The following is a 12522-nucleotide window of genomic DNA, read 5'->3' as shown; positions in this document are numbered from 1 at the left end:
GTATGTTTGAAGGAATAGTGGTTCCAACAATGTTGTATGGTTGCGAGGCGTGGGCTACGGATAGAGTTGTGCGCAGGAGGGTGGATGTGCTGGAAATGAGATGTTTGAGGACAATGTGTGGTGTGAGGTGGTTTGATCGAGTAAGTAACGTAAGGGTAAGAGAGATGTGTGGAAATAAAAAGAGCGTGGTTGAGAGAGCAGAAGAGGGTGTTTTGAAATGGTTTGGGCACATGGAGAGAATGAGTGAGAAAAGATTGACCAAGAGGATATATGTGTCGGAGGTGGAGGGAACGAGGAGAAGTGGGAGACCAAATTGGAGGTGGAAAGATGGAGTGAAAAAGATTTTGTGTGATCGGGGCCTGAACAGGCAGGAGGGTGAAAGGAGGGCAAGGAATAGAGTGAATTGGATCGATGTGGTATACCGGGGTTGACGTGCTGTCAGTGGATTGAATCAGGGCATGTGAAGCGTCTGGGGTAAACCATGGAAAGCTGTGTAGGTATGTATATTTGCGTGTGTGGACGTGTATGTATATACATGCGTATGGGGGTGGGTTGGGCCATTTCTTTCGTCTGTTTCCTTGCGCTACCTCGCAAACGCGGGAGACAGCGACAAAGCAAAAAAAAAAAAAAAAAAAAAAAAATATATATATATATATATATATATATATATATATATATATATATATATATATATATATATATATATATATATAATTGTAGGTTCCTCCCTGCTTCTGAGAATTGCTTAATGTCGTCGTCGTCATATCTTATTAGGAAATTAGAAGTGGGTCACGTCTCCCATTAGCTAAAGTATCATCGGCTTTCTTCCGGTAATTCAATAAGCGAAGGAAAGGCTCTAGTTTCCTTCAGTCGAGGTCAGTTTATTTAGAGTGTCATTCAATCAGCCACGAAATGTTTCTTTTGGCGTTTGGTCATTTGATCATCTGGTGTTTTCCATATCGTTGTATATCGTCAAGTCTGTATTGAAAAGTTTATGTTACCCATTCAACATTAAGGTGACTGTTTTGCTTCTCAACATGCTGCCGATTTTTTTCCCCCCGGTCAGCGTTAAGATAATTGTGTTAATACATATTCTTTTCCAAAATACTTGTTGTCCAGGCAGTCGACATTCACAGTGGACCCACGTCCAGAAACACTGGTTTAAGACAGTAGGATGATAGCTAGATAGTTAGACAAACATACAAACACTTAAAGATATAGAGTAAAAAGATATAGGTGCTTTAGAGTTTGATATATTTATAATATCTCTGAACAGAAGATATTCGGCTCCCACAGTAACTGAAGAAGCATTTGTATGTCATTTTCCTGTTCTAAAATTCTCATAAGATATAAGCAATATAGTATTTTGATTTTTTTATTGGTGGCAAATAAAAGAAGCTAATACCATTAATGAGGATCACAGTGAAACACATCACCTTTTCTTGTATGGTATACTTTACTGATACCTAGAGTTGGTTGGGTTTTTGTTACTCCCATTATAAGTATGTCTGTATGTATGAATGGGTGTATTTATATGTATGTATGCTTGTGTTGCCGTCATTACTCGCAAAGTGGTGAGTTTATATCATCGCTATCTCCATTCGCAATTCCATGAGTGGATTAGGTACATTCAGCCTCTGAAATTATTTACACTCGTCCTCAACTCATTCATGCCCAGTGTCTTGAGATATGGCGGACTTTCTCCACTTATACAAGTGCATCTATTTTTTTTTAATTTTGCATACTAAGACGAATCGTTTAGAAGTGTAAGTCACAAGACTTGTATCGCCCATGTCAAATTTACCTCCTTTCCCGTTGATGTGCAAAGGTCAAGATATGAGTGAGTTACGTCCCGCGCTTCCTGGCGTGGGTCATCTTAATCCTTCTTGGAGGGGCATCTGTTTCAATACTCGCGCCGTAGGAAAGGACTGAAGGATGCCAGTCGATAGAGGATGATAAATGATGACAATAGAATCAAAGTGCGATCGTATCCTCCTCCAGTGACCATATCATAAAGTATCTACCTTCCCATTGAGGGTGTTCCATCTTCTGTTAACCTTGAGACATTTAAAGGATTTGTAGCGTATGATTTCGATACAGAAGTTGATGATGTTCACCTGAGTAAGCAAGCTTGGACTTGTTCGTATCCTGTGAACCATTTTATGGTTTTATATCAATTCACGTTCCCGCTGACATTGTTATTTTTCAATATACTGAAAATAAGTACATATCTTTTATTTTGATATTATCTTTTCATTATTTTCATTGATTATGACACACGCTGGTTTTGATAATAGACCTGATTATGAGTTAGAGTCATCTGTGATCTGTGCTTGTCCCTGTCGTCATGCGATTGGCCATCCTTATCGTGTTGTGATTGGTCATCCTTGGCGTGCTGTGATTGGTTGTGTTACGTTTTGTTTGCTGGTAAAAAAGTTACGTTAACATGAAAAATCTGACACAGCCAAAAAGCACTTAACGCCTTACGAGATATGGGGAATTCTGGTATTTAAGATATATGAACATCAATTGACTTTGACTGCATAATGGGAAGAGAAAAGGTACACAGTTGTCGTACCCGGAGTTCGGCCTCTATCATTATGTGCCTTAAGTTGCATTGTGTCACTTGTTTCCGAGGTGTTCTATAGGTATCCATCTTCTCTTTATCCATCACGAACACTTGCTTCATCATATGACAAAATCCCTCATGCCTAAAATGCAATTTTCCTTTTGGAAACACTGAATATTTACTCTATAAGTGTGTTGTGTTCACCCTACACACACACACACACACACACACACACACACACACACGTAACGTAACATAACATTATCACACTGCCTGTGGTCCCATCAGGTAGACGTGGTTGGCTTTCATAACGCTGTGGATAAGATGTATACATCATACAATGCAGGGTTCTTTGTATTCGCAGATTATATTAGATGATTACAGAGAAATAAAAGAAATACTGCACATTATATTAAAGATCTATGCTTTTCCCAGAATTATTGTTTCATATAATTTGTTAATGGTTCGTAATATAATATCTTATTCTTGCTCGTTAAAGAAATGTACAATAGCTAACTGAAGTAAATTCCGAGCGCTACCTCGCGCGCATGCGGGGGGAGTGGAGTTGTCATTTCATGTGTGGCGGGGTGGCGACGGGAATGAATGAAGGCAGCAAGTATGAATTATGTATATGTGCGTGTGCGGACGTGAATGTATATACGTGTGTATGTGGGTGGGTTGGGCCATTCTTTCGTCTGTCTCCTTGCGCTACCTCGCTAACGCGGGAGACAGCGATAAAGTATAATAGAATAAAATGAAATATATTAGAATGAAGATATTGGATACCTAATATCAGCAATAGGTAAAAAATCAACATAACAGAGTGTAGATTAAAGAAAAATCTATTAGAACGCAGGAGATACAAAGAGCAAATATACGTGATGAAAAATGTGGGAACGAACGATATCAGGAGTCATTCAGTAAAGATAATTAGATGTATATTAACAGTTTTTAACGAGAATGAGATAACAAATTTCACATCAAATGATATAACGAATAATTGAGATAATACAAGTGTGATATAATCTAACAGGTGCAAGATAGCTAACATTGGTAGGTGATAATTCTATATCAATAAAAGTAAGATTAGGTTAGAAATACCTTATATAAACTCTGAAAGACATATCATATCTAACAAATGTCATGTAAAATCTACCTGAATGGTTCAGGTTAACAAACATCTTTAACAAAAGTGAGATAACTGACAGAAGAATGGATTAAACAACCAGCATAAATGAGCTACGGAAAACCAACAATAACTGATGGAAAGGGACTCTTAATTAAGACCATCACATCTTCAAGTCCAGATGGTCGAGTCATCATCATAATTATGGCAGGTTGTTTCGTCCAGAAAAAAAATCCAATGATCAGGCTTGTTTAAGCAGTGGGTTCGGTTCGAATCTCCTGATTTTGCTTCAGACGTTCCTGAACTTCTTGTAACTTGTGTGTGACATCCTGTCTCGATTCCTTGAGGGCTTTGAGCTGTCTCTCCAGAACCTCCTCGTTAGCCTGGTTTGTAGCCAAGTTCTGCCGAGGTGGTGGAAGAAAGTGAGTGATAAACCGCAGCCTATGTAAGAGGAACAGAATAATACAAGTGTGGTAAGATAATGAAGAAGCGGACGTGGAAGAGGAAGAATACGAAAGCAACCATGACGAAGAAAAGTATGATAAGACTAGGCTGTTAAGGTCGTAAGAAAGGTGCGCATCCTAGCAGAGAGGTTTGCTCTTAGAGCTGCTTCTGTCGAACATGGTGATGAGAGTTTTACAGGAATCAGTTTTGCTATTATTTGAATATTAGCTTTATGAAGCACACAGGTTTAAGGAAACGGAAGCTATAGTAGCAGTCGTTCTTCTCTATTTTGCTAGCCTAGTAGCATAGCTGACATATGGGTAAGGATAGCCTTGTCTGGCATCGTCGTTGGTTGTTACATCTTAACCTTTAAGACACTTACCTGGGTCATAACTGTATAAGTCTAAATCAGATATTCTTGAAACTTTATTCATTTGGTAGATGTGTAAATCAGATACTCATAAAACTTTATCAGTTTGTTTCTCTACCATCTAAAGACTTGAATGGTATAGGACCCAATTTAAAACCCATAACAATAATTTGGATTTGTTTAGATTATACCCCTGATGGAAAAACGGGTTTAATTTGCAGTATAATCTGGCTCTTTACTTGAAGAGAACGTCTCCTTTGGCCATAGAACTAAGTACAGGGATTCTTGATATCTTCCAAACAATATTTTCATCAAATCTTGTATCACTATGAATGTGTATGTTGCACTTCTGAAGAAGCACATGTTCTATGCAACATCCTTTAAATTTTCTACCATAATTTCTAATGATAAGATTACTAATGATTTAATCATGATTGTGTATATCTCATTTTTTTTCCCTTGACTTCAAGAGCAGAAGTAAGATATTAATGATTTTTTTGTTTCCAAAGCCAATTTATTGGAATTCTTGGAATCCTTGCAATATTCGTTGGTGAAGTTTTACTCGAATTTCCATTCTTGAGTAACATTTGTTTTGTCATAGCATTCTTCCTTCCCCCTATCGACGTCTTTGATAGTGTACGTTCTGTTAGATTATGGCTCTTTGCAGAAGCGTTTTGAAGACTTTATATTTCGTTTGAATTGGATGGTTAAATATGAGAGGACCGAGAAGTTCAATTTAATGAAAGACTAAGAAGGACTTCGATGTAGCAAGAATTGATCAAGGAGGAGTTCGAGGTCATGAATGCTAGAGAGGATACTGACGTTTATAACGGCGTCGTGGACATCGTCTATGTCGTTATCCTGCAGTTGGTTCAGCAGCTGTTGTAGGATGGCCTGCTCGTCAGCACTCAAAGTCTCAGATCCTTCAGTCATCTGAGGGGAGAGAGAGAGACAGAGTAGTCGTCAGATGGGTTAACACAAGCCACCTGGGATTTGTTATTTGCAGAGAGAGAGAGAGAGAGAGAGAGAGAGAGAGAGAGAGAGAGAGAGAGAGAGAGAGAGAGAGAGAGAGAGAGAGAGAGAGAGAGAGAGAGAGAGAGATGCAATGAATGTACTTCAAGTGTGTAGCTGGTAAGTAGTGACAAAATGGAATCTATTTGACTCCTGATGTGTTTGGGTATCAGTATTGCTGGATCTAGAGGTCTGAATTAGTTAATGAAGGTCTGGAGGCAATGCAGTAGGTCCTAGAAATCAGATGATAGTGCTTGGAGATAGAATGATACAGATCAGCTGTATCTAAGTGGGTTCTGACAAATTATTTAATGGCGCGTTAGCTTAAATTTGTTACCTCTCAAAGAGACGTCATGCTAGACCCCTAATTATAGTTTGACTGTTGTTATCAGGTGAATAACCTGCACACTGCTATAGAGGCAAGGGGACTTGGAAAAGGACCTGCTTTGAATTATTCCTCTGCTTCATATGTCTCTAAATGTATCCTTCGCTACTGTGTGGCCCGTTAAAAATCAGTGAAGTGTGTATAGATTATATAGGAAGTACATGGGAAAGCTAGATAAACAAAGACCTGATGGCCTATGACTAGGTCATCTACTGAAGGACAGTTCGTGGGAATACATGGAAAACCCATATATTAGATGAAATTGATGACAGAGGACTAAATGGTCTTTGAAAAGACCGTATGCTGTGAATTGTAATAGTATCCTACACTCCTGATCTATACAGACAGTAACGCACGGGTATGTGCAAGTCAATGTACCTTAGTGAAGGAGTGTCTGAGCTGACGGAGGGAGCAGAGGGTCCTAGTCTGGGCATCTTGCTGGGTTGGATTGAGAGATAGCGACCTAGCACTCTGCTTCACCTTCTGCAGCACCTCCAGCAGGCTGTCGATCCTCTCATCGCACACATCTGCGTTGATGCATGATATTGACAAGTAAGAAAATACAGATCCAAGCATCATTATTTTCATTTTTATTTTTTAAAGCTTCACAACGGAAATAAGATTAACGAAGATTTATTGATACGATTGTGACACGAACTGTATACCAGCTGCTGTAGCAGGTTTAGAGCAATGATTAAATATGTGATGCAGAAATCAGTTTTCGGTTCAGTTAAAGATGTCAGATGGTTTCCATAAAGTATAGAACAATTGTCTTTTCTGTATAGACATGTCTTCCATGAATGTATATTTTCTTTCAACATTTAGCACAAGATAATAGAGAACAGTTATGTGATTGAGGAACAAGTCAGGATAATCGCTGGTTGAGTTTCAATGTTATCTTAACCAAAAATTAATATTAATCATCCATTTAGATGTGTTACTTATCAGGAGTGACAAGGTGGCATCTTCCTCATTGGCCTATACTCATACCTATTCTTGTATAATCTCAACTCACACTTACACGGCCCTTACTCTCACCTTAGATTTACAAGGTCCTTAATTTCAATTTGCATGGTCCATTCGCTCAATTTATATGGTCCTTACTCTCAGATTTACAGTTACCGTAAATATAGAATTGGACTTACCTTCAGCCACGTGACCGAAGTCCCTCTGTGAGAACACCTCGTCGAATGATGGAAGCCGGGAAAGTTTCTTGGACCTGCGGCGTGGGTCCTCGTACTGTTTTAATTTCACGAAGATATCCTGAAGCCTAGACACCAGCTTCTCAAGAACGTGGGTCAGTTTCAGAGCTCGGTCGAGAGCAGTAGCGTTCCGCATACACTCCTCCAGTTCCTGACTCACCTGGGATATCTTTTCCTGTATTATAGTCATGTTTTCATTGAGTGACTTGATTTCTTCCGTCAGATTTTGTGGCATCGTCACGCAAAGAGTCGAGGAAGAAGACACAGCCGTTGATGATGACCCGGTTGAAGATATGGATGATGAAGATTCACTTGTGGTTGTAGGAGCGGTTGTAGAGGAAATGGACTTTGATGTGGTTGTGAGAGGACTGGTTTTTGTTATTGATATAGGCAAGGAAGGAGGTTGTGATGCAGTTGCTCTAGTGGGTGTTGGCGAAGATGAGATGGGTTGTGATGTGCTTGTGGAAGTGGCTCTTGAGGAAGATGAGGTAGAATGTGTTGTGGTTGTGGAGGAAGAGGAGGTTGATTGTGATGTTTTGGAAGGAGATGAAGTAGATCTTGATGTTGTGGTAGATGAGGCAGATTGTGAAGTTGTATGTGAGGTAGATTGTGATATGGTTGTGGTAAGAGTTGAGGTAGATTGTGATGCGGTTTTGGAAGATGAGGTAGAATGTGATGTGGATGTGGTGGAAGATGAGGCTGATTGTGTTGTGATTGTGGAAAGAGATGAAGTATATCTTGATGTGGTTGTGGTAGATGAGGTAGATTGTGATGAGGTTGTAGTTGATGAGGTAGAGTGTGTTGTGGGTATTTTGGAAGATGAGGTTGATTGTGATGTGGTTGTGTTAGGAGATGAGGTAGACCTTGTTGTTGTGGTAGGAGATGAAGTAGATTGTAATGAAGGTGCTGAGGCAGATGAGGTAGACTGTGATTTGGTTGTGGTAGATGATGAGATGGATTTGGACGAAGTTTTGGAATGAAATGAAGTGGATTGTGATGTAGTTGTGGTAGAAGAGGTAGACTGTGATTTGGTTGTGGTAGATTGCGATGAAATTGTGGAATGAGGTATATTGGAATGTGATGTGGTTGTGGTAGGAGATGAGGTAGTTTGTGACGTGGATGTGGAAGTAGATAAGATGAATTGTGATGTGGTAGATGAAGTAGATTGTTTTGAAGTTGTGGAAGATGAGGAAGATCTCGATAAAGTTGAGAAAGGAGAGTTAGTAGATTGTGGTGTGTTGGTAGTAGATGAGGTAGATTGTGATGTGGAAGTGGATGAGGTGGATCGCGATGGTTCGGAAGGAGTTGAGGTAGACTGTGATTTGGTTGTAGTAGATGTGGTAGATTGTGAAGTTGTGGAATTAGATAAAGTGGAATGTGATGTGGTTGTGGTAGGAGATGAGGTAGTGTGTGACGTAGTTGTGGAAGTAGATGAGTTAAAGTGTGATGTAGGTGTGGAAGGTGTTGAGGTAGATTGTGATATTGTTGTGGTAAGAGTTGAGGTAGATTGTGATGTAGGTTTGGAAGATGAGGTAGCCTGTGATGTGGATGTGGTGGAAGATGAGGCTGATTGTGATGTAATTGTGGAAGGAGATGAAATATATCTTGATATGGTTGTGGTAGGTGAGGTAGATAGTGGCGAGGTTGTAGTTGATGAGGTGGAGTGTGGTGTGGATATTTTAGAAGATGAAGTTGATTGTGATGCGGTTGTGGAAGATGAAGTAGATCTTGTTGTGGTAGATGAAGTATTTTGTAATGAAGATGTAGAGGCAGATGAAGTAGATGGTGATGTGGTTGTCGTAGATGAAGTAGATTTTAGTGAAGTTTTGGAATGTGATGAAGTGGATTGTGATGTGGTTGTGGTAGGAGAAGAGGTAGACTGTGATTTGGTTGTGATAGATTGTGATGAAGCTGTAAAATAAGATAAAGTGGATTGTGATGTGGTTGTGGTAGATGAGGTAGCTTGTGACGTGGGTGTGGAAGTATATGAGGTAGATCTAGGTGAAGTTGAGGAAGATAAGGTAGATTGTGATATAGGTTTGGAAGTAGATGAGATGAATTGTGATGTGGTAGATGAAGTAGATTGTGTTGAAGTTGTGGAAGATGAGGAAGATCTTGATGAAGTTGAGGAAGGAGAGTTGGTAGATTGTGATGTGTTGGTAGCAGATGAGGTAGATTGTGATGTGAGTGTGGAAGTGGATGAGGTGGATTGTGATGGTGCGGAAGGAGTTGAGGTAGACTGTGATTTGGTTGTGGTGGATTGTGATGAAGTTGTGGAGTTAGATAAAGTGGAATGTGATGTGGTTGTGTTGGAAGATGAGATAGTGTGTGACGTAGTTGTGGAAGTATATGAGGTGGATTGTGATGCAGGTGTGGAAGGTGATGAGGTAGATTGTGATATGGTTTTGGTAGGAGATGGGGTAGATTGTGATTTGGTTGTGGTAGATGTTGTAGATTGTGATGAAGTTGTGGAATAAGATAAAGTGTATTGTGATGGAGTTGTGTTAGGAGATGAGGTAGTCTCTGACGTGGGTGTGGAGGTAGATGACGTAGATTTAGATAAAGTTGAGGAAGATGAGGTCGTTTGTGAAATAGGTTTGGAAGTAGAGATGAATTGTGATGTAGATGAAGTAGATTGCTTTGAAGTTGTGGAAGATCTCGATGAGGTTGAGGAAGGAGAGTTAGTAGATTGTAATTTGTTGGTATTAGATGAGGTAGATTGTGATGTTGGTATTGAAGTGGATGAGGTGGATCGTGATGGTGCGGAAGATGAGGTAGACTGTGATTTGGTTGTGGTAGATGTGGATTGTGATGAAGATAAGGAATAAGATAAAGTGGATTGTGATGTTATTGTGGTAGGGGATGAGGTAGTGTGTGACGTGGTTGTGGAAGTAGATGAAGTGGATTGTGACGTTGGTGTGGAAGGTGATGAGGTAGACGTTGCCGTGGGTGGGATGGAAGATGAGGTGGATTGTGATGTGGTTGTGGAAGAAAATGAGGTAGATTTTGATATGGTTGTGGTAAGAGTTGAGGTAGATTGTGATGTGGGTTTGGAAGATGAGGTAGACTGTGATATGGATGAGGTGGAAGATGAGGCTGATTGTGATGTGATTGTGGAAAGAGATGAAGTATATCTTGATGTGGTTGTGGTGGATGAGGTAAATTGTGATGAGGTTGTAGTTGATGAGGTAGAGTGTGGTGTGGATATTTTGAAAGATGAGGTTGATTGTGATGTGGTTGTGGAAGGAGATGAGGTAGATCTTGTTGTTGTGGTGGGAGATGAAGTAGATTGTAATGAAGGTGTAGAGGCTGATGAAGTAGACTGTAATGTGGTTGTAGTAGAAGATGAAGTGGATTTTGACGAAGTTTTGGAATGAGATGAAGTGGATTGCGATGTGGTTGTAGGAGATGAGGTAGACTGTAATTTGGTTATGGTAGATATGGTAGATTGTGAAGTTGTAGAATAAGATAAAGTGGATTTTGATGTGGTTGTGCTAAATGAGGTAGTTTGTGACGTGGGTGTGACGGAAGATGAGATTGATTTTGATGTCGTTGTGGAAGGACTTGAGGTGGTCCTTGATGTCGGTGTGGTAGATGATGAATAATATTGTGTTGAAGTTGTGGAAAGTGAAGTAGATATCGATGAAGTTGAGGAAGGAGAGTTAGTTGATTTTGATGTAGTTGTGGTAACAGATGAGGTAGATTGTGACGTGGGTGTGGAAGTAGTTGAGGTAGATTGTGATGTGGCTTTGGAAGTATATGAAATAGATTGTGATGTGGCTGTGGAAGGAGATGAGATAGATTGTGATGCGGGCGTGATGGAAGATGAGGTTGATTTTGATGAGGTTGTTGAAGAAAGTGAAGTAGAACTTGATGCGGTTGAAGTAAATTGTGATAAAGCTGAAGATGGAGTTGAGGTAGACTGTGAGGCTGTAGTAGACGATGAGATTGATTTTGATGGAGTTTTGGAAGGAGATGAGTTAGATCTTGATGTGGTTATGGTAGATAAAGTTGATTGTGATGAATGTGTGGAACGATATGAGGTAGACCTTGATGTGGTTGTGGTAGGAGATGAAGTTGTTTGTGATGTGGTTGTGTAAGGAGTTGAGTTGGATTGTGATGTGGTTGTGGAAGTTGATGAGATAGGTTGTGATGAAGTTGAATAAAGAGATGAGGTAGATGGTGGTGTGGTTTTAATGAAAGATGAGGTTGATTGTGAAGTGGTTGTGGAAGGAAATGAGGTGGATTTTGATATGGTTGTGGAAGGAGATGAAGTAGAGTGTGATGTAGATTTGATGGAAGATGAGGTTGATTGTGATGTGGTTGTGGAAGACGAGGTAGATTGTGATGTGAATGTGGTAGATGAGGTGGATTGAGATATGTGTGTGGAAGATAAGGTAGACTGTGATGTGGGTGGGATGGAAGATAATGTTTGTGATGTCGTTGTAGATGGATTTGAGGTAGATTGTGATGTGGTTGAGGGAGATGAGGAAGATTGTGATGAAGTTTTGGTAGGAGATGAGGTGTATTGTGATGAAGTAGGAGATAAGGTAGACTGTGATGTTATTATGGAAGGAGATGAAGATTGTGATATGGTTGTAGATTGTGTCGTACTCTTGGTTATATTGTTGAAGTACCAGCAGGTAGGGGGAATTGCATAAGTGTTCATCAGTTGTACAGGAATCCGTTTCCTAATGTAAGTTGTATCCGTACAAACGATGGTGGTGTCAATGGATATCTCAATAAAGGAACCCTGCCCGGATGGTGTGCTGATTATGTCATGCGTGACACCCGTCATGTCTCTGGCCGAATCACTGCATAGTTTCCGGAAGCCAAGAAGCTCCTTCAGTTGTCTTCTTATTCTTGTAGTTTCTGCCTCCAAGATACTCGCGTCCTGTAAAACATTCGTCCATGATTCTTTCCTGCCTTTTCCATGAGCGTCGCAAACTTCCCTCAAGTGCTGCTGAATCATTGTGAATCCTTTCTTGACAGTTCCTTGTGCTTGGCGGAATAGATGAGACACTTCACGCACCTTTCGGTACTGACAGTCCGCGGCGTTTACCCCATTAGTCTGGAGAAAGTTCTGCTGACTGCCCCTCGTAGCAGGTCCGCAGTCAGATGGGAGGCGTCCCATTCTGTCTGGCATACAAAGATGACATCCTGGTGTCCACGAATTCGCCTGACACTCTCTACCATCTGTAGGAATACATAACGAAGTCAAATGATACGTAGAGGGCCATTACTTTGATGGGTGTACTTTTACAATCCGAGTTTATTATGCTGTTATATGATACTGATTCTTATGTATTGCTAGATACACAAGTCGTAGACACTGAAACACAAGAATTAGGATAGATTTACTTGAGGATCGTATTCCATGCAAATCTGGCATTTTAGGGACCTCTTACTGCTGTG

General features: G+C 40.2%; 1 protein-coding gene across 1 annotated transcript; it reads right to left on the bottom strand.

Annotated features, from left to right (window-relative positions):
• Positions 1 to 3393: 3393 nt before the first annotated feature.
• On the bottom strand, positions 3394 to 12152 carry LOC139761762 (uncharacterized). The gene is made up of 4 exons (XM_071686197.1): positions 7051 to 12152; positions 6284 to 6432; positions 5332 to 5442; positions 3394 to 4096 (listed from the first exon to the last, which is right to left on the bottom strand). Exons 1-4 carry the CDS (start codon positions 12077 to 12079, stop codon positions 3947 to 3949), a joined length of 5439 nt encoding a protein of 1812 aa, XP_071542298.1. The 5' UTR covers positions 12080 to 12152; the 3' UTR covers positions 3394 to 3946.
• Between the last annotated feature and the right edge of the window lie 370 nt (positions 12153 to 12522).

The sequence above is a fragment of the Panulirus ornatus genome, chromosome 41 (genome assembly GCF_036320965.1).
Source record: "Panulirus ornatus isolate Po-2019 chromosome 41, ASM3632096v1, whole genome shotgun sequence".
NCBI lineage: Eukaryota > Metazoa > Arthropoda > Malacostraca > Decapoda > Palinuridae > Panulirus > Panulirus ornatus.
The sequence above is the reverse complement of the archived record's forward strand: the minus strand, read 5'-3'. Positions and strand labels throughout refer to the sequence as shown.